The sequence below is a fragment of the Helicoverpa armigera genome, chromosome 10 (genome assembly GCF_030705265.1).
Source record: "Helicoverpa armigera isolate CAAS_96S chromosome 10, ASM3070526v1, whole genome shotgun sequence".
NCBI classification, from domain to species: domain Eukaryota; kingdom Metazoa; phylum Arthropoda; class Insecta; order Lepidoptera; family Noctuidae; genus Helicoverpa; species Helicoverpa armigera.
In genome coordinates this window covers 4,386,492-4,407,617 of record NC_087129.1, presented here as the reverse complement: position 1 = coordinate 4,407,617, position 21,126 = coordinate 4,386,492, and the positions used below count along the sequence as shown (strand labels likewise).

General features: G+C 33.7%; 2 protein-coding genes across 2 annotated transcripts; one reads left to right on the top strand and one right to left on the bottom strand.

Moving 5' to 3' along the window:
- LOC110371778 (cytochrome P450 4g15) lies at window positions 1-6,273 on the top strand. Its single transcript, XM_021328160.3, has 11 exons — window positions 1-100; window positions 397-605; window positions 919-1,116; window positions 1,480-1,662; window positions 2,238-2,307; window positions 2,575-2,701; window positions 3,422-3,608; window positions 4,025-4,137; window positions 4,352-4,589; window positions 4,942-5,127; window positions 5,989-6,273. Exons 2-11 carry the CDS (start codon window positions 401-403, stop codon window positions 6,165-6,167), a joined length of 1,686 nt encoding a protein of 561 aa, XP_021183835.1. The 5' UTR covers window positions 1-100; window positions 397-400; the 3' UTR covers window positions 6,168-6,273.
- Window positions 6,274-6,397: 124 nt separating this feature from the next.
- Window positions 6,398-20,382, bottom strand: LOC110371779 (monocarboxylate transporter 9). The gene is made up of 9 exons (XM_021328161.3): window positions 20,016-20,382; window positions 11,515-11,638; window positions 10,221-10,364; window positions 9,843-10,115; window positions 9,618-9,762; window positions 9,251-9,398; window positions 8,876-9,020; window positions 8,441-8,629; window positions 6,398-7,782 (listed from the first exon to the last, which is right to left on the bottom strand). Exons 1-9 carry the CDS (start codon window positions 20,127-20,129, stop codon window positions 7,655-7,657), a joined length of 1,410 nt encoding a protein of 469 aa, XP_021183836.3. The 5' UTR covers window positions 20,130-20,382; the 3' UTR covers window positions 6,398-7,654.
- Window positions 20,383-21,126: the final 744 nt, after the last annotated feature.

Sequence of the window (21,126 nt, the reverse complement as noted above, 5' to 3'; positions counted from 1 at the left end):
GGCAAATTAAAATTGCTTTCTCAGTACTGGTTGTAAGACCGTGCTAAAAACAATAATTTAGGAAAAAATCTTTTTTGTGACTTATTTATCTTACGACTAGGTACAGTGGTAAATTTTAATTTTATGTGCCAAAAAATATAATCTCCAAAAATAACCTAAAAACGTAAAAAAAAATTGATTTAGTGATTACAATATTTTAAAAAACTTGCTTTCACAAAAACATCAAATACAGCAAATGTTTAAAATTTACGCAACAACGCTTACTTTACAAAAAGTTTGCAATAATCTTTATTGGGAACATGAAATAGTGCTTCGTACTAAAATCACAAAATTCGCATTACAGTGAATTTGAAGAGTCATCACAGTCAGTATTTTTACATTGCATTTCGTTTACAGGAAAATGACGTCAGTGGTGGACGTCGAGCCGAACGTCAATTCTACCAGGCTGGTTTTCTACCCGCTGGTGATAATCGCATCATGTGTGTGGATATTCCACCGATGGCAGCAGCAGTCCAGGATATACAGGATGGGCAATGTCCTGCCAGGACCTACCGCCTTCCCACTCTTCGGAAACGCGCTCATGGCGCTGTTCAAGAAACCTGAACGTGAGTACATCAATATTCTCAAAGCAATAGTCTAGAAAGTTAATCAGTGATCTTCTAATTCATTATCAGCCGTGTTTTGTTCTAGAACAATTTTTTCATACCAGCTTACCCCATTATTAAAACGTAAATTACGCTATGTTTATAACATAGTGTACTTAAAGATTCTAGATCTACCGTAGTTTGACCGTAGTGGAATGCGTAACCGCTTCATCATTAAACAGACACAATGACAACGTAACTTTTCCCTTACTTAACTTCACTTAATTTCGACGTATTTCCAAAACATTTCAATCTTAATTCGCTTTCTTTGCAGAATTTATCCGAATCGGTCTGGATATCGCCGACCAATACGGCTACGTGATCCGTGGCTGGTTGGGATCAAAACTGATTATCTTCCTCGCAAACCCTGAAGATGTAGAGGTCATCCTGAACAGTAATGTCCACATTGACAAAGCCTCAGATTACAAATTCTTCGAACCTTGGCTTGGAGAGGGTCTTCTCATCAGTTCAGGTAAGAATTTCATTTCCACTGCTTCATTTCATAATTTTATTACCTACTTTTAGTTCGTCAGCCTTTCCATGGAAGATTCGAGATTTTTGTACATAATCATTAAATAGGCCCAATACAGCTTTTAAAACATGTTGGATTTTATAGTTTTTAAATTGTGGTCAAACATAAAACAGTTTTCCGAAATTAAAGGTTTTAGTGTCAAGTGGTTTAAGGTAGTGAGAGGATGTTTATTCATTCTATTCATGGTTCCAACAAAAGCTCTTATTTCCTTAGTTATGTGTTTTTTGTTATATAAATTATTATGCTAGGAGATCTCATGTGTATATCTTTTTACCAAAAAATCATTTATCCATACTTTTGAAGGTGAAAAATGGCGTTCACACAGAAAAATGATTGCTCCAACATTCCACATCAACATTTTGAAATCTTTCGTCGACGTGTTCAATGAAAACAGCAAGAATGTGGTGGAAAAACTACGATCTGAAGTCGGCAAAACTTTCGATGTTCACGACCACATGAGCGGCGTCACTGTTGATATTTTACTTGGTAAGTTTTTAGTTATATTTACTAGTCTTATTTGTTTACCAGCTAGATGTTATTTGTTTGAAGTTGAATGTGTAACTTCTAATGCTGTCATGCACCGATGTGGCCTTGTCAAATCTAAGTATGTCTAGATCGCTGATTTTACATTGACTTTGGAGACGAACATCGTAAGGAACCCTTTGCCTTGAGTGCCCAACAGTGAGACAGTAAACTGATGATACCTACTAGCTCCAAATATGGAAAAGGGTGGCCAACTTCCAGTCGATATGTTATCTGTTTTACTTAAATTCTCACTTTATTAAAAGATCGGTTCTAAGTTACAAACTATCCGAATGGTAACAGTAACAGTTCTAAGTAACAGTTTGATATTTGCATCGAATTGTAGATTCAGTATTTTCCCTACGAGGCATTGAAAATTTTGTCAAAAAAAATACTTTGCGACAATGTGTCATGTTTATTCATTATTGTAATTAGTTAGTAACCCTTGCCTACACTACCAATTGTTTTCTCTATTGTAAATTTCTATACCTATAATGATTGAAAAACCTTGAACTTACCTAATGACTATTATTTTCCAGAGACTGCTATGGGTATCACAAAGAAAACTCAAGATAAATCCAGCTTCGACTATGCCATGGCTGTCATGAAGTAAGTTTACCCTGTGCTATATGGCAGCAACATTCTTGAATTTTCTTTAGACCCAATTAATTCTCCTAAATCCTAAACATAGCAGAAGTAGAAATTCGAAAATGCTTTCGGAATTCGGAACTAAGGAATTATTATTAAATTGTTAATTTAGCTTTGATTACGCCAGGAGAACCGTGCTATTTTTGTTGATGTTGCTGTAGCTCCTGTAATGAATCTTCCTTCCAATTATGTACTTACTAAAATGTTTGTTTATTTACTTTTTTCCAGGATGTGTGACATCATCCATCAGAGACATTACAAGTTCTGGCTTAGACTGGACTTCATGTTCAAATTGCACCCGCTGTTTAAAACTCAACAGAAACTTTTGGATATTATTCACGGACTCACAAATAAGGTACGTAGTTAGTTAAATCATGTCTTACGTAAGGGGCCTCTACCATTGGATATTAAAATTGTTAATTTTATTCAGAATCTAATTACTTAGGCTTTCAGTGTTAATTGTAGGAATACGTTAACTACAAAGCGAATAACAATTTGGTTCACAATCGTAATAAGCAATATATCAAATCATTTCCTTTGCTCTAATTTCCCCAAACATAGATAGCGGACCACCCAAAACTAACATTTAATTAATTTGTCAATAAATAAAGTTACTAATTTAACGTTATGCGTAGCCGATCTAATTTGCAAACGCATTAATTAGGTTTGATACCTAAGGAACATGTATGCGTGTTCGTCATACAAGTCGAAAGTCCAATTGTTACACAATATTTAATCGTAGTGTTTAACGACTGTTGTTTGCAATTTAAAGTTTGGCGAATTGTTTACGAGGTATAGATAGGTAATAAATAAGCGTGTAAATAAGTATTTAATATGATTCAATATGTTGGGTTGGCCTTTGAAGCATTGTCGTCAAAACATCTGAAATACAGATTGGAATACTTATACTTATATATACAAGTAACTAGTTACTTGCAGCCAAATAGCAAATAGCCAAATACCTACTAGCCTTTTTTTTCCAATAGACACTGTCGTCTCACGCAAGGAACCTATAAGTTTAGCCACTTTGTCTACATTGCATTTACTACAATCCGACATTGTTTCCAATTTGTAGGTCATTAGCCTGAAGAAGAAGATTTACCATGAGAACAAGGCAAAGGGTATCATCCCACCCACTCTACAAGAGTTGACGGACGGCAAGAGGTCCGGTGAAGTTCTGGCAAATAACAGCAAGACCCTTTCTGATACCGTGTTCAAGGGCTACCGTGATGACTTGGACTTCAATGACGAGAATGATGTCGGTAAGTCGAGCATGAAATTCTTCAACCGTACAGTTTATCATTGAATGTTAAATTTATCTTACAAGAAAAGTAGTCCCTAAATTTTCTCACATCCGCCTGACAGCCTCTAACGAGGTTTTCGAGATATAATGCTAAACGGTTTTATAGCCAATTCTGAAAAAAAAATCTACGCCAAGACAAAATAGATTAAAATTCGGGTTTCCCCTATATTTATTATTAGATTCATGATCATGACATTTAAGGTTCCTTGCCACTGTACCGGATGACACCTATTTGCTCTCAAATAGCTTTAAAAAAAGTAAAATCCAGATAAAAGCAGTTCGGCAAAAAATATTCTGCATAATTGAATATTGATTGCAATAAAAAAGGTTTGAAGACTTGTTCACGTTTTTTTTTTAATGATCCATATATTACAGGAGAGAAAAAACGTTTGGCATTCTTGGACCTGATGCTTGAGTCTGCACAAAATGGAACGCACAATATTACTGATCACGAGATCAAAGAAGAAGTCGACACCATCATGTTTGAGGTAAGAATAAAAGATAAATAATTTGTAACAGCATCAAATGAGTATCCAATCGATAAGGTCACTGACATTTGCAAGAATCTGTATGAAGTCCCTTAGAAGAATGAAAGCTTTTAGAAACCTAACGTCCTATAAAGGACGCAGTAAAAGGTTCTTCTTCTTCTTCTACTTATAAAAGTAAGAAAAGAAGAAGTTATAATGATGTTTTTGATCACAGGGTCACGACACCACAGCAGCTGGTTCCAGCTTCGTGCTGTGCCTCCTTGGTCTCCACCAAGATGTGCAAAAAAGAGTTTATGATGAGCTGTACGAAATCTTCGGTGATTCCGACCGCCCAGCCACCTTCAACGATACTCTTCAAATGAAGTACCTTGAGCGTGTGATCCTCGAAACCCTGAGGATGTACCCACCAGTGCCCATCATTGCCAGGGAACTGAAGAGAGACGCTAAGATTGGTAAGAGAATTAGTCCATTAATTAATTTTGTAAGGGTGCCATCACAACATTCGGTATATGCTTATCTGTTTAGTGATTCAATTGATAGGTACTGCTTAAGCGACGCTTAACTTTTTAAACGCGAATATACCAAGTTACCTCAATGATTAGTCACATCAAAGGTCTGAAGAAAATCGATCGAAGGGATTAAAACTTTGGGACGAAACACGTTAACAAACTAAAAATAAGAAATCCTTATACGACGCATAATAAACAAAACTAGAAATGTGAACCCGTAACAATAGCTCTATATTTCTCTTATTTCCAGATCGGCTATTACTTGATTAATAACCTTTGTTTCTCTATGTACCAGTTACCAACAACTACACGCTCCCAGCTGGAGCCACAGTGGTGGTGTGCACCTACGGCATCCACCGTCACCCTCAGCACTACAAGGACCCTGATACCTTCAACCCTGACAACTTCTTGCCTGAGAACATGGCCAACAGGCATTACTACAGCTATATTCCATTCAGCGCTGGACCTAGAAGCTGTGTCGGTTAGTAATAGGACTTTATACTTATATAATTACCGCTTAGCAGTTCCCTTCTTCGTGTGAGAGGAGGCCTGTGCCCTGCAGTGCGACAATAAAAAGGCTGTAACAGTAACAGACCTTTCGTGTTTTATCATCGTACTGTTGACAAGAAAGTTATCAACTTTCTTTGATAAAACAATAACTTATTTCATTTGTGTTTTACATTAATCAAGTTATTTATTCGATTATTCTTATAAACATCCGTTTCATAAGAGCGTTATGCTTATAGAGGTACCTTTTTCCTCAAAGAGTTTAAATTCATGAACTTTTAACACGCACATTGTAACGATACAATTTAAATGCCTATATAATATTTTGGACCATTTAATATTTGCATTTATAATTTATTAATTGGAATTCTTTTTTTACGAAATAGATTTTGCGTGACTATAATTTGCAATAACTAAAGATGTCTAAATGCTTAAATATCTCACTTAATTTGTGAGCTTGTTATCATCATTATTAACTGCCATAAATGATGATTGATATTTTCATAATTTCGCGGTATTGAATAATAATAAACTTTAAAGTTATTTTCTGCGACTTCTCGTTAAAGCTACCCTTGACCTGTCAGTTCCCAAACGTTTTTCTGCTTACTTAGGTAAATACTCTTGTTCGGTGTTTAGCAAAACGGAGTACTTATTTTAGTATTTGGGAATTCCTTATCCATAAACCACACCTTAGATTAAAATGTACGAAAATTATTATAATATAAAGTTAAATTACTACCTACTTTTAAAGTTGTAAAAAAGGTAACTCTTTCCAGCGGTTTCCCATAAAAGCCTATAAAAAAACAAACTCACATTATCATTTCTTACTTTTCAGGACGCAAGTACGCGCTGCTGAAGCTGAAGATTCTGCTTTCAACCATCCTGAGGAATTACAAGTGTATCTCAGAGGTACCTGAAAAAGACTACCAACTGAAAGCCGATATTATTCTGAAGAGATCAGACGGCTTCAGACTGAAGGTCGAACCCAGAGTTAGAGTACCATCATCAGCTTGAATCACTCAATAATTATAAAGTAGTATTATCGTCCTAATTAAGAAATATTTATAATTAAGTTAATAAAGACGTCTGGCTTTTCTTTACTGAAAACATGTTTTAATGATTTGAAAATAAACTTCTTTGTCTTTTTTAAATCGTACTTAGTATACAACCTGATTAATGTTTGTAAATTATTATGTAATAGTATCGGAGAAGCTAAGTTTCAGTCGTTAAATAAATTAAAAATGAAAAATAACGTTTGTTTAATTTCTGCCCGCAATACATCCCCTATAACAGGCCGTTAGGAACCTGTCGTGTAATTGGAAAAATAATACAAAAAAAATACTTAGACACAATTAGGTATATTTACAAGGTATAAGGAAATCAGAATAAAGTCTTGACCTTCAAGTCACTCATTCTATTTAATAAAAAATAAATCAATTTCATATAAATTACAGTATTTAAATTCATTTTTATAATTTAAAAATTATAAAGATAAAAATTAAATAGTTTAATTTACATTTTTGTACAAAAATAAAATTAATAGAGGCGATGTCATACAATGGCATGTATATGGTATCGCCTTCCTGTTAAGTCAGTAATAAATCTATATTGCGGAATCAAATAATATGAACGTCATAAATTATTTTATTTCATCCGAATGCACTGTATTGGCCTTGCCATATTTACTATGCCTTTAAAGGTCTACTGCCTAAAAGAAATACGCTTATTTTAATTCACAAGAGACGGTCCTCCTTATCAGTATTCATCAAAATGTTTCTTTTTTCACATTACATACTTACAATACTATATACTCAGTAACGCGCATATAAAATTGTTAAACAGAATACATATGAAATAACAATTATAAATGGAATTAGAATATCAAATATGAAAACAATACAGGGTACATAAGAGTTTATTATATAAAATTATCTTTGGTAATTACTTAACTACTCGCGTTCCTTCCCTATCTGGGAATTTCATAAAAAAGTTTGTAATAAATTCGTCATTTCGTTTACCCTATGGAACCTTAATCTACGGTTACATGAGATAAAAGGATATTAGCACAAATAGCACGGGTTGGTAACAAGTACGAAAATAGAATTAACGCATATTATTATCATTTCTTATATGAAATAGGCTTTACTATACACTTACAAAAATCCCTTTTGTACCTTATCATATACCACAAATACTAACTGTAAGACGAAGGAACTTCACACACTGATAAAACTATAAAGTTACTCAACATTTTATCTCAAAGATTAATTGTTAAACTACAAATCAACTAACTCCTGCCCGCAGTTTCACTCACATCTTAAAACAATTATTGTGAAGGAACTTTCCCATCGAAATTTGTAATTTTTTAACTAGAAAGAAATCTGGTTATTAAAAAGATTTCAATTTTTACAAATGGCATATCACTTTTGGGCCTTCTTTCAAAACGTTTAAGACTTACGGCACAATTACAATAGTACTTGGAAGTTCTACTAATTTTATATTTAAGGTCTACTCTTACCCTTACGATACACTATAAATTCAATAGTCCATAGTACAACACACACTAGGCAGCAGAAACTCATTGCGAAGAAACAGTACACATAACTCCCTGTAGTTTCATATAGTACACCTGGAAAGAAAAAAATATGACTGAAAAAATACCTAGGTAATTTTTACATGACTTAGAAAAATAATGGACTGAATCTATATGACGTACAAAAATAAATAATGTATGTGTGTAGTTAAAGTCTCTTAGAAATTAATCTGACCAAATCATGTTCAGCCGTTCGATAATAACCCACTTTTCCTATCTTCATATCTAACCATAGTTAAAAAGTGATAATTCCTTTCAGAGATAAAATCATTATTGTTTCAAGATAAAGTGGTAGCTATCCAGTTAGTCACCTGTTTCCGGAGAAGATAATGCATAACGTGACTATCATGACAAATAAACTCATCAATCCGCGAAAATGCATTTAGATTTTACTTGATTATTCTACCTTGATAGATAAATTAATAAATCATGTGACAATGCATAATCATCATTATTAAAAAATATATATAATAGGCACCTGGCCCTACCGGTAAATTAAAAATGATAATATCATTAATTTATCTAATGAGTCATTTAATATTCATTAATAGATAATAGATGAGATTTTAATTTAAACGATAGTAGCCTATTTTATCAATTCGCAAACCCAAAATATATTTATTGGAAATGACGACGAAGCATACTCGACAGTCGCCTTTTTCTTTTTGTATCTGACCACTAATAAACTACTCACCAATCATAGGATCAGCCAACATCATAAGTGTTCCAGAGAACAATATGTGTAGTGCCAGTGCCGCTGGGAACCTATCCGGCGCCGCAGTGACCAGCACAAGGGGAAACAACACCTGGACGGAGCACCTCACGAGACCAGATACAGCAGTAATGGCGAAAACAAACCACATCGAGCTTGACGTCACCAAGGCTGAAACGAGAAATGCAAATCATTACGGACTATAGACCTAAAATAATAGATTTAATTCTATTCATTAGTGAAATCATAATGTAAAAAACAGAACCATAAAAATAAGTTAAACCATAAATCGACATAATAAGACCCCCGACATAAGGAATTCCAAGGATTTCAACAAGATAAATTTGACTAATCGACTAAAAATTTAAAATAAGCAGTTAGTTTTATTAAATGATTTTTAACCAGAATTATAGTTACCTATTCTTAGGAAGACGGTTACACACGTGCCCACGAAGAAAATCAGCCGACTGTCGACTACAAAGAAGTAAGTGACAACAGCAAGCACTAATCTTGCGACTAAATCTGATACAGCCCCGACCATAACGCACGTCGCTACTTGTATCTGAAAAAACAAACCATAATTCTAAAAAATACGTTCCAAATCTTAACCTTGATGGTGATGATACCTACATTGAATTAATTGAAAAGGATAAAGATGATATGGTTTTATTAAATTAAATGGTTTCTTGAAAAGGTCAAGTTTAGGTTATCTAGAATAAATTGTCATGATAGATAAGACATACCTACTTCCTACACGTTAGACATTGACATATATTAGCATCTAATGCGTACCTTAGAAAATCCATACGAGAAAAGTAGCATTGGTTCCATAGCTAAGTATGTAACATCAGACACAAAGGCAAACCCGAGTCCAACTAAAGTGCTGACGAATTTAGGGTCCTTCAACAAGTCCAATTCTACATTTTCACACACAATCTTTCTGAAACAATTTTCAAAGCATATTTAATACGTGACACATGTGAGATTAGAAAATCCTCACACTTGAAAGATAAGCTTGCCTATCTCAGAGCATTGTCATCCCAAAGAAATGGGTCAGTTCGGTGCTCGACAGTGATAGTCTTAGCAATTATGTGCAATTACTGCATTCCTGGGCCTAAAAATTCCATAGTACTTCAGGCATTTGATTTGTAATACTCACACGAAATTAATTGTTCTAGACTCCTTTTTTCTTCTCTTAATACTTTTTATTTCCACGTCCTCTTCACCACCGGGTAGCATTCGCACGGAGAACTCATCGAAACTGTCTATACTTTTCTTTTTAATACTATTTATATCACATAACTCTAAAAAACAGAATTCGTTAATATTCGGGAAATATGAGATAACATCACAAGCACTTGTGTCAGAAATATAATATCGGCACCTTTTTCAATAACTTCGTCAGATCTAATCATATGCCATTCAACAGGATGCATGACTAGCATAGCAAACACCAAGTGTAGATCAACTGCCATGATTAAAGCGAGGGTCCATCTTAGACCATACTCCGACAGAAGGTACGTCACCAACATCGGGAAGGTAATAGAGGCTAAACTGCTCATTGCTTGATTGGCGCTCATCATTGCCGTCCGTTTCTTGGTGAAATAGCAATTAAAGGCCGTAAAACTGACTGGGATCATCATTCCGAATCCGGCTCCTGAAAAGAAGTAGCAAGTTTTTAGAGTCTAGTGTAGTTTTGGACTTGAATTTTAAATAGAAGGTAAAAAATTGCTAAACGTTTGATTGGTGCCAATTATTTTACCTCTAATAACTCCGAATGTGAAGACCAACTGATAAGTCTTCTGAACGAAGATTGTGAGCGCGTCTCCGAGCACAAACAATCCTGCTCCAACGAGGCCCACCTGACGAAAAGAATATCGCTTCAAAGCTATCCCGCCCAGGAAACCTGGAAATACGTCATATAAAAATTATTTAGATATTTTGGTGACGTCAAATACTCGATTTACGATAATTTCATGGCCATCTTCTCCTAAACAAGGGTCTATTTTTAGGAACATGTTTAATAAATTACTTACGCAAATATATGCTCTTTACATAATATAAACAAACAATATAAACGTTTTGATCAAATTGTCTCCTTCCTAGTTTAGACAATGAGGTGTAGAATAACAAACGAATCCTAAATTAATACGAATAATTTGAAACCGTTGCATAGTCAACTAGTAAAAGATCCGTATCACACTAGAGTGAAGTAATTCACGGAAATGGTGTCACTTACACTGCGGACAGTATCAGTTTACAGATTAAGAGAGGTTTGAAAACACAGCTAAATTCAACAAGAACTATACCCACACGTATTCATTTCATTATGTTATTGAACTTGTTTTTTTACAACAGCATAAGACCTACTTTTAATAACGTTTTGATTTTGTTTTAAATCTTGATGGTCCCTGTTACTTACTGGTCTACTTTAATATGAAAGAAACCATCTCATCTGTAGTAACACCACCCAATCAATTTGAACAGGCTTCACTCAATTAAATTGAAGAGTTAGTCCATAGCAACCATCTAAACTCAATCAACTATGGTAATTTAAGTATAAGTAGGAACAATCACCCCACCAAATTAAAATTGAACTAAAAAGCAGGTCACTGAAACATCACATACCATCGGTCTCTTTGCCCAATCCGACTTGATTAAACGATTTGAGCTGTGCTACATTGCCTATCCTTAATTAGAAATAGTAACTTGAGCCATGATCAATACTTGGACTGGCCCGGAATTACGCACAGTCTAACGCATCCGAATAAGAACTAATTTAGGTTAAGTAGAGGCACATAGCTATCGTATGAATAGTGGTGGACATTAGTGATGATGAAATAGAAAGGCCTCACTCACAAGACATAATTTTCATAGTACCTACGAAAGAATAACCCTTTCCTAAAGCGTCAATACTACACTACATTATCTGGTCCTAATGGAAGACAGAGTTAGAGAAGGTACTTTTTATATATCAATCACAAGATACAATTTATATGTCAAAATCTATTTATAAGTGTTAAGTTTCTTTTGTTAAGTTCGTTAAGTTAACCTACCAGAAATAGAAAGAGCTCCATTGTAAACTCCTATGACAAGTGGCAGGCCACTACCGCTGCCCTGCTCCACAAAGAAGTTGTGAAACAATATGCCGAACGCGTTGGAAGACCCGAAACCCAACATCTGAAACATAAGAACAACGAAAAATTAAAATTTCTCACCACAGTAATGGTTAAAAGAGAAGAAGATATCTGATGAAAATTTTCAAGCGAGCCAATTTTTTACCAATGGTCCAACAGGGCTCTCTGTGATTTCATGTCATTTTCATGGGTAAATGATTAAACTCATAACTTAGCATATAAATACTCCTTTATACTATAATGTTCATGTATGTCCAAATCAGAAATGTACATCTTTCCAATATTGGCACCACAAAAGTGTACAAGACCCTAGAATCCTGCGCCAAATCAATCGAAATTCAATACAAACGGCCGTGAGATAAGACGCCTGATCTACAATTAATCTTTTTAAGAAAAACGATGGCAATGGGATCGCCGCGTGCCACGTAATTGGGGTGTTGGTCTTCATTTCACAAAATAATCCTCTTTCAAGAGCTAGGTATATAATTTAATTAAGAAGTTGAATGAAACACTTTTTTCCACGACTTAGAGTAAAGAGTTGGTCACGAACTGTACTACTTTAAAGGTGTTTTACAATAATATCTGTTGCAGAAAAACTAGAATTAATCTAACCTTGACCACATAATTTGTCAAGGTAGGCTGTTAGTAGGTAACGCCTCAAATCATTAGAACAGAACCACATTATTTAATTAACGAGCCATAATAGAAGCGAAAACTATAGAATTGTTGTAAGAGTTCATTGGAAACCATAAATCTCAGAGTAGAAATACCTTAAAAAAGCAATGATAAAATGTACATAAATATTGTCATATCAGTACTCAAGGCTGTAAATTACATATTTATATTGCTTCAATTGAATAACAATGTTCATAATAAATTAATTGTCTTTATCTTTATAATTGACGCTAATTGAAAACTTTCTTTCACTTTCTTTGGATTCTGCGATATAATCATTGGCCCTTGACCCTTGTTGGTCTGTATTATCTCGATAAAAATATTGTAACAAAACAACGGTTGCAAAAGCACCTACGCTAAAGGATAATAAACTATCAGTCCTTTAGGTTTCGCCAAATCCGAATTTGGCCAAATTTTTACAATTCCCAAAACTACCTATTACACCAAAATGCAAACTTAGCAAACTGTTGTTTTTATGAGTAAGGTAATCAAATAGTAAGTCTATATCACAACGATGTATTGATACTGCTGATTCAAGTTTACACAATAGTAAATTAGGTTAATACATTTCATATTCTGGAACTAATATTGATATAGAAAAACGTGACTTCACGAGTCTCGTTTTTTATTTCTGTTTTTTTACTTATATGTTAGGGGAAGCCGGGGTTCAAAGTGCCGGGGGTAGGTTGTTCCGATCTAAATAACTCCATGACGAAAAGAGATAGCAATAAGTGTGAAGTGCGTCGCGAAACGTCAAATCATCCCGCTATTGCGTCAGCCATTTTAGTGACGCTGTGTCGGCGTGTGAGAGAGGTAATGGATTAGTGACCAAAAACATCACGTAAGTAAATTTTTTCGTCTTTAAACTTTTTGGTCTATTTCAATAAATTTTCAAGCTATTCGTTTGTTACTTGCTAGTATCAGTTGGACAAACTATGGTGATTATCTTTTTAATATAATTGTTAGCTTTTTATAACCTATTTCATTATAATTCTAGGTTAGATTGAAAACGGGATTTGGGGTTCAAAGTTCCTTTGTCGAGGGGCTAGTTGTTCCGCGGAACAACGTGCTCCCTAATGAAATACGTAAATAATAAAATTAAATCTTTGTTTTAGGATGAGAAACTATAAACGAAAAACCGAACGGGGCAAGGTTTCAATTGAGCTTTTGCAGCGGAAGAATTTTGTATTTTTGTTAATTAAACGTTTTGTCAAAGTTGATAAATGTTAGAGATGGTTACTAATCTTAAGCTGTTTTTTAAATAGTTTCTTTTTCAAAAAATACTTTAAATCGTGATGTTGATTTTTCAAAAACTTTAAAATTTTGTGCCATTATAAGTAAGAAACATTAAAATTTTGTACTTTTATAAATAAAACTTTCATAAATATTCAGTTAGATTTGCCTAATTTTTTATACATACCTTTTCAACTAATCTTATATTATTAATGATTGGATTAGACAAGCGGAACAACTTACCTCAGCTGAGGAACAACCAGCCCCTTCGTGGGGCTAGTTGTTCCTCGTCGACTTGCTACAGAAAAATGATACTGCGCTAACATATATTATTATTTCAATGAATTGGACTACATAATTTGAAACTAGGATACATTCTGCATCTATTTATGCAGGATTCATGGTTTTAGATCTATTTATTACGTTCATATTGCTTCCTACTCCAAAATCGGAACGTCGAACCCCGCCCTCCCCTATAGTAGTTATATCACTATATGTTTAACTTTATTAGCATAAAAATTATAGCTGAAAAAATGTCATTCATAATTTGAAAATAAACAAATTCTGAAAATGTTATTGAAAAGGATTTCTTTCAATGCTTATAGTCGTAACCAAGTTTTTTTTAAACTCGCTTTAAAGTTTATTTTACTCCTAGGTATTGCCGCAATGATAAGGAATTTTAATACCTTATAAATAACATAATATGTATAAACTAAGTAATATACAATTAAACTCAAGAAATATTAAAATAATATGTATCAGGAACATCAGAAATCGATCTTTATCAAAATATTAAACTCAAAATCGTGTTATTAATTCTTATTCTCCATTTGGGTAAATTAAATGGCACCGTTTAGAATAGAAATTGGCAATTATCTGTTTTAGTCTTGTAGTAATGAATGTAAGACCAATATAATTTTTGCTACCTACGAGTATAATATATGCAGCACACTGTACATATTTCGGCTGAGCCAGACTAGTCCAACACGTTTCCCAAATATGCACGTGTGAAGCCGCATTCATGAATTATAAATAGAACATTAACGGCGCTCACGAAAGTTATTGTCCACTAACATCGATAACACTAAAATGTCAAGGGTAATTCCACGGAAAAAAAGAAAAAAGATAAAGTAACCACGTCATTCCCATTTACAAAAGTCAACAATGCAGCCACTCCAATTAATTTCATAAAAACCGAAAGTATGATCTTCCAAATGATTATCTCCTTTAATGACATGAATGGAAATTAAAACAGTACTTATAAAGCGTTTATAGACGTCAAGTTTTTATGAAACGAGACTACGAAACAAATGAATGATCGCCTTAGTTCCATTTATCTTATTAGTTTCAATAATAAATACCTTCAAGGTAGGCATTGTTGTTCTAGTGTTTAATTGTTATTTTCTATTTCCTATGTTATTGAGCTAAAAGCGTTTACTGCTACGTCAACTAAGTAATTATCTGCAATAAAGTGCAAGATCAAAACATTATGTTTCTTAATCCCTAGGATTAGGCCTTGCAAGAAAATCAAAACACAAATAAATCATAATTTCCTGAAGTATGAAAACACTTGTTTACGGAAAAACATAAAGATAAACTAGAGCAATACGTAAGGTAAAGATTAGTTTAATTTAATCATAGAAGCTTCATAGTCCTTCGTTTTAATTAACAAATCACCATACAGCTTTATTTTTCGCAAGAAAACTTTTACTTTATTTCTATGTTTGATAGAACGTAGATTCAGTTGAGTTGCTATTAATTTAAGAAAACTTAAATACTCAAATTAATCATATGTAAATCGTGTATTATATACCTCTACATAAATACTGTAAATTAAATAATCGAAAATCATATACTGAAACCTTTTTTAAACGGTTTTATTTAGCTCACCCAGTTTGTTTTATTATTTATTCATTCTTGGGTCAAATTTAGTAATTCAAATTTCACCCTCTTCCTGTCAACCGACTAATCTGAAATTTTGTATACACCTTTAATTCCGATGACAATACAATATAGTAATATCAATAACATTGTAAATCCAATATGGCCGCCGGCACAAAATGGCGGATAACGTAGATTTTATCAATCCCATCAATATGGGTATCAAATGAAAGGGCTCAACAAGCAGAATACAATATACCTACTATAAAAAATTGAAATCCAAGATGGCGGCCGCTACAAAATGGCGGATAACGTAGGTTTTATTAATCCCATCAATATGGGTATCAAATGAAAGTTCTCAACCAGTAGAATACAATGTACTATATAAAATTAAAATCCAAGATGGCGGCCTCTACAAAATGGCGGATAACTTAGGTTCATTTGATACCCATGTTGATGGGTCTCAACAAGTAGAATACAATTTACTATACAAAATTGAAATCTAAGATGGCCGCCGCTACCAAATGGCTGGTAACAATTTTTTATCAATCCCACCAATATGGGTATCAAATGAAAGGGCTTCACAAGTAGAAAACTGTCAGTAACTCCAGCGGGGCCCAACAGGGCCAAGGCCTGCCTGGGCTGCGAGATTGTTCGAAAGAGTTACCACGGCCCTGGTACATAAAAGGCCTACGACGGAACAAAACGGTTCTTAGTCAAGAGTCTGGCACTCCCTCACCGCTGCTGAACCACAGCAGGAGAGGTCATGTGATGATTTTTGGGGTCGTTAAAAAAAAAGTATCTGGAAGGGCTATGTATTGAGGAATTAGATTGTAATAAATTGTCAGGTAAGAGACCGTGTTATAATGATGCACTAAATGAATTAGATAGAATGAAGAATATTCGGTAGGCATTTTCATTAAATACTAAAAACTAGAAAATAAAAAATCGGTAAAAAAACTTTTAAGTTAAACGGTTTTATCTTATGTGCACTGAAAACTAGAAAATAAAAAAATAGTTACTTACCTGTCAACCTACGTAGGTGGTCCCGGTCATATTAGACTAAAATAAAAACGTGGGGCCCCTGTAAAATCCTACCTATGGCAAAGCATATCTTTATACTTTGGTAGATCATGAGCTACGGCTGATTATTGATTGTCAAAATCTCCAGTTACGATTATAGTAAGTCGATGCAATCCACACCTATTATACCTCTAGAAGAGAGTACTACAGCAATAGTTAATGGGCCCCACGTTTTTATTTTAGTCTAATATGACCGGGACCACCTACGTAGGTTGACAGGTAAGTAACTATTTTTTTATTTTCTAGTTTTCAGTGCACATAAGATAAAACCGTTTAACTTAAAAGTTTTTTTACCGATTTTTTATTTCCGGAAATAATCATCTCATAGAAATTAAATTTTGTGTCGGACTTCGCACAGAGAATAAGTATTTATGATTCATGTTACAATTGTGATCGATTAACATCATAAACGTTTTCGTATTCAGTTTCATATAGGCTAACAAAAATACCATCCTGGTCAATGACCTTTATGTACTTTATTACCTAAGCATAGGGAACAAAAAGACGAGACTTAAATACTCTTCGAACTCTACTCTCTTCAAATAGCAAATTAGAAAAGAATATAAGTTATTTTTTTAAAAGCTCGATCACATTTTTGGCAGCTCAGCACATTAACATTAGCAGTCAAGAACATTGTAGAAAAGCGCAAATCTAACAAGATTTATAATACCTAGTTAGTTAGTTACAGCCTATTTATCGTCCCACTGCTGGGCACAGGCCTCCTCTCACACGGAGAAGGATTGAGCATTAATCACCACGCTTGCTCAATGCGGGTTGGCGATTTCAGACTATATAGTCCAGGTTTCCTCAAGATGTTTTCCTTCACCTTTTTATCAGCCATTGGTGTCTAAGATATACTTAGAAAGTACATACAAACTTAGAAAAGTTGCATTGGTACTTGCCTGACCTGGATTCGAACCCGCGCCCTCATACTCGAGAGGTTGGTTCTTTGCCCACTAGGCCACCACGACTTATTATAATACCTACCTATAATTTAATGATGAATAGTTTAAAACTACCATGTGATATATTCTGTAGAATCCCCGTCATTTATTGTAATATATGGAAAACTAGATGTTCCCCGCAGTTTTCTGAATAACCTACCAAGAAAAGTTATTATCGCTAAAAATAAAATCCGCCTATTCTTGTTGCTATGACAAGCTTTAATCAACTCATTTGTTCTATATATATTAGACCCCCTAATATATAATACCTATCTGTAGAAAACCTTTAACTACAAAAAGATTTGACATAATTACAGTAATTTAAAAAAAATGTTCGGATTAGGGTACTACAGAAGAGGAAAGTTATTGTAAATTAAGAAAATACATAAGAATAGGAAATTATCAAATTAGGTAACTTTTTAAAATACATAGTAAAAACATGTTGAGTAGGTAAATAGTATCTATAACCATAACAGTGCTTGATTGTAGCGAATAAATAAAAAAAATAAGATAAAACTTGAAGTTTACATGTAGATATCAAAAATATTTTTTACCACCTGCGGCTTTTTTATTGTTTGTCATGATCGATAAGATAAAAAGCCTTTGATTTTACCACCCGGATATAAAATTCAGTAGAAAATAATATGCCTAATCGATGCAATATCAAGTAACACAAGTTTATCTAATAAAAAGTTCATTAAGTTACAATGTCAGATAATAATCAATCAATTTGTAGATCAATTCAACCACTTGAAAAATTATCGTTACTTTTAAACTTTCCGACCGCGACAGTTTAAAAATACCTTTTTTAAATATCATCATAGGTACAGCAACATTAGCAGTTTTCATCCTGAAATTAAGGTACGTTAATTTCAGGATGAAAACTGCTAATGTATAATGTATGATTTTTAAAAAACAACACAAGTTTATTACTAAGGTTATTATTTAGTTAAAATGCAAAGAATGTATAAAGTGCATAAGGAATAGTCTGAAAATACAGTATATATTATATTTAACAGAAAGCAAGCGATTATCGTGGTATGGGATTGGGCATGCAATAAGGAGGGATGATACGCGTGCAATAAAGAGTTTGTTAAGTATGAATGTGGATGGATAGGGATAGAGAGAAAGGCCGATAAAAATATCAATTTATGCAACATTTTTCTATTACAACTTTTTCAGATGCACGGCATGGCTAACATGGCGTGCAAAAGTAAAAAACACACGAGAGGCAGCTATAGGCATAGAGGCATACACAATTAGGGTATAGTGGTATACATAAATTAAGCTTTTAAACATTTTGTTAACTTTCAGGATTCTAGACTAAGTTTACATTTTATGAAAGCTAGTATACATTTTATGTACCTACATAGGAAATTATTATTTGTAGGTATTTTGTTTTTTCTCCATTTCCTTTAATTTTTGACTTTTCCACCTATCCGGTACCACCTGCGTATTTTTTTGTAATAACTAGTTACTGCTTTATTCCATTCCTGATAGATCGGTTTTGCATCGTTTATTTTTTTTTAAATCTGCATAAAAATATTTCATTTATTCATTAAATACATCTTTTTTGTTGTATGTCTTATTATTATGAAATAGTGAAATAATTATGCTATCTTAATTTCTGATAAAAACTTGACCACATCAATTAAGTAATTGATATTTAAACTGCTCTACTCTATATGCAGATATTAAATTAACTGACGGTTCTCACATATTAAATTGCATTGATTAATAATTGATTGACTGACTAATCCGCTTTATAGTTTTTTCGTATACTGCATAATAGTTACCTAATGTTAGCTTTCAGCTTAGTACTTACGACTCGTAGCCTACGAATAGCTATATAGTAACTTTTTTCAGGCTTCTTCTTGCTATTGCCATCAATATTACGTTCAGTTAGCCTAAAACTCTAAGTTAGTGTGATAAACCCCACGTTGTGACACCAACTAATCCTTGGTACTATAAGGCGAAAGTTTGTGAATTTGTTAGGTACTAATTCACACGCAAACGGTTGAACAGATTATCATGAATTTTGAAAGTAGTTAGCTAATATCATCATAAAAGTATCAGAATAAAAAATAGGGTACTTTTTATCCGAGTATACGGGAAGTATTATCCTAAGGAAGCAGGTGAAACTGCTAGCAGAAACGAAGTTAACTCTTTAAAAGTTTCTGATACAGCCATTGGCCAAAGATTGATAATTGTCTAATTAACAGCTCCAATAAAATCATTTGCGGTATTTTTTATGATATTGTGGTACATTGGTTTCCTATTATCTATAAAAAAAACTTTTTGATCAATTAAGTGTGATAAAAACTCTACGTAAATTATAACTTGAGCATAATTGAGATCCACGAATACGTCTAGATATGTAGCTCTGATTGAATTCGCACAATTTCAGCTGTATTGTGCATCGGTAGCCAATTAGTGCTGCATGCCTTGGCTCTGACTTCCCGACCCTGTCATGTGTTAATTTAAATACGAATCATGACTTGGTAGGATCATTTCACCAATCAAATATTTTGTTGAAAATTTTGCCGGCTTTCTTACTAAACATGTGCGAAATTGTATGAGAAAAGTAACATAATGTACACTTACGAAGGTAAATCCAACCCCAAGACCAACCACGTATCCCCAGCCCCCGTCCGGGGCTACTAAACCCTTCTTGCACTTCTTCTCATCACTCTCCAAATGCGCGAAAGCCTCATCCATTTTTAAGGACCACTATATTAAAAGATCACTGAACTGAAAGGTGGCAGTGGTTTATCACGAATTATCTTCTAGAATTCATGTGTGCCTTTTATATTATTTATTCAAGCTACTTATTTTTAATGACTGAACACAAATTCATTTAAAAAGGACGACGTTGCGGAGGTTGCATTATATGCGAGCGACAGTTTCAAACGCACGTCCGCACGACACTGTGTCTACAATGAAAATACTCTCGGAGAATGTGCTAAGCACATCGCAACTATAATCAATTTGTTTTGGATTGTGTTACCTCTTAATGATATTAATTAATAAAAAAGACGAGTTTTTGATAGTTAACCCTTATGAGGCTCGGTGCCATATAAATTTGTTGAGATCAATGAACATTACAGCTGATTGATTCAAAGCGTGTTTCGCACGTGTCTCTAAGAATGCCAATTTGCGATTTGTTGCTCAATAATTTCATACAATAGATCAAAGTTTTGCAACATGGACAACCGGAAAATTTGACATAATATTGCGTAACAGTTACCTACTAAGGTTGAACATTGATCCTTAAAATTAAACTAATTTCGAAGAGTTTTTACGAGCTGTAATTGAGATAAGAGCTTCTCATCTGTAATGAATGAATTAATAATGACAGGTTGTTTTACAGTTAATTTGACAAAAAAAGTGACTGGGTAAGTAGGAATGGTGGTTTATTCACCCCGTTTAGCTGTCACATTAGTGATTTAAACAATTAACTAACTGCAAGTTTAATTATTAATACATCGAGTGGGAGTACCTATTGTACTTACTTTCATATCAGCGATTTGGTGTCACTTAGAAACCCCAATGGCAAAAGAAAACTTTTTTCGCAGAAACAGAAAACAAGAATTAATTCTATCTTTCTTAGAGATCACACAAATAAGCACTCAGGAGTTTGAGATTAATCTTGAGTCGTCCTTTTTGGTTGGTAGATAAAATATTGGTTAGGTAAGTCTATTGATAGTTATAGCTA

Excerpts from the sequence above, each read along its gene's own strand:
- LOC110371778 (XM_021328160.3), top strand. The coding sequence starts at position 401 with ATGACGTCAGTGGTGGACGTCGAGCCGAACGTCAATTCTACCAGGCTG. Across the intron at positions 1,117-1,479 it reads GGGTCTTCTCATCAGTTCAG|GTGAAAAATGGCGTTCACAC; the intron begins GTAAGAATTTCA and ends ATACTTTTGAAG. Across the intron at positions 2,702-3,421 it reads TTCACGGACTCACAAATAAG|GTCATTAGCCTGAAGAAGAA; the intron begins GTACGTAGTTAG and ends TCCAATTTGTAG.
- LOC110371779 (XM_021328161.3), bottom strand. The coding sequence starts at position 20,129 with ATGGATGAGGCTTTCGCGCATTTGGAGAGTGATGAGAAGAAGTGCAAG. Across the intron at positions 11,639-20,015 it reads TTGGGGTTGGATTTACCTTC|ATGTTGGGTTTCGGGTCTTC; the intron begins GTAAGTGTACAT and ends CTTATGTTTCAG. Across the intron at positions 9,021-9,250 it reads TCTCGTATGGATTTTCTAAG|ATACAAGTAGCGACGTGCGT; the intron begins GTACGCATTAGA and ends TTGTTTTTTCAG.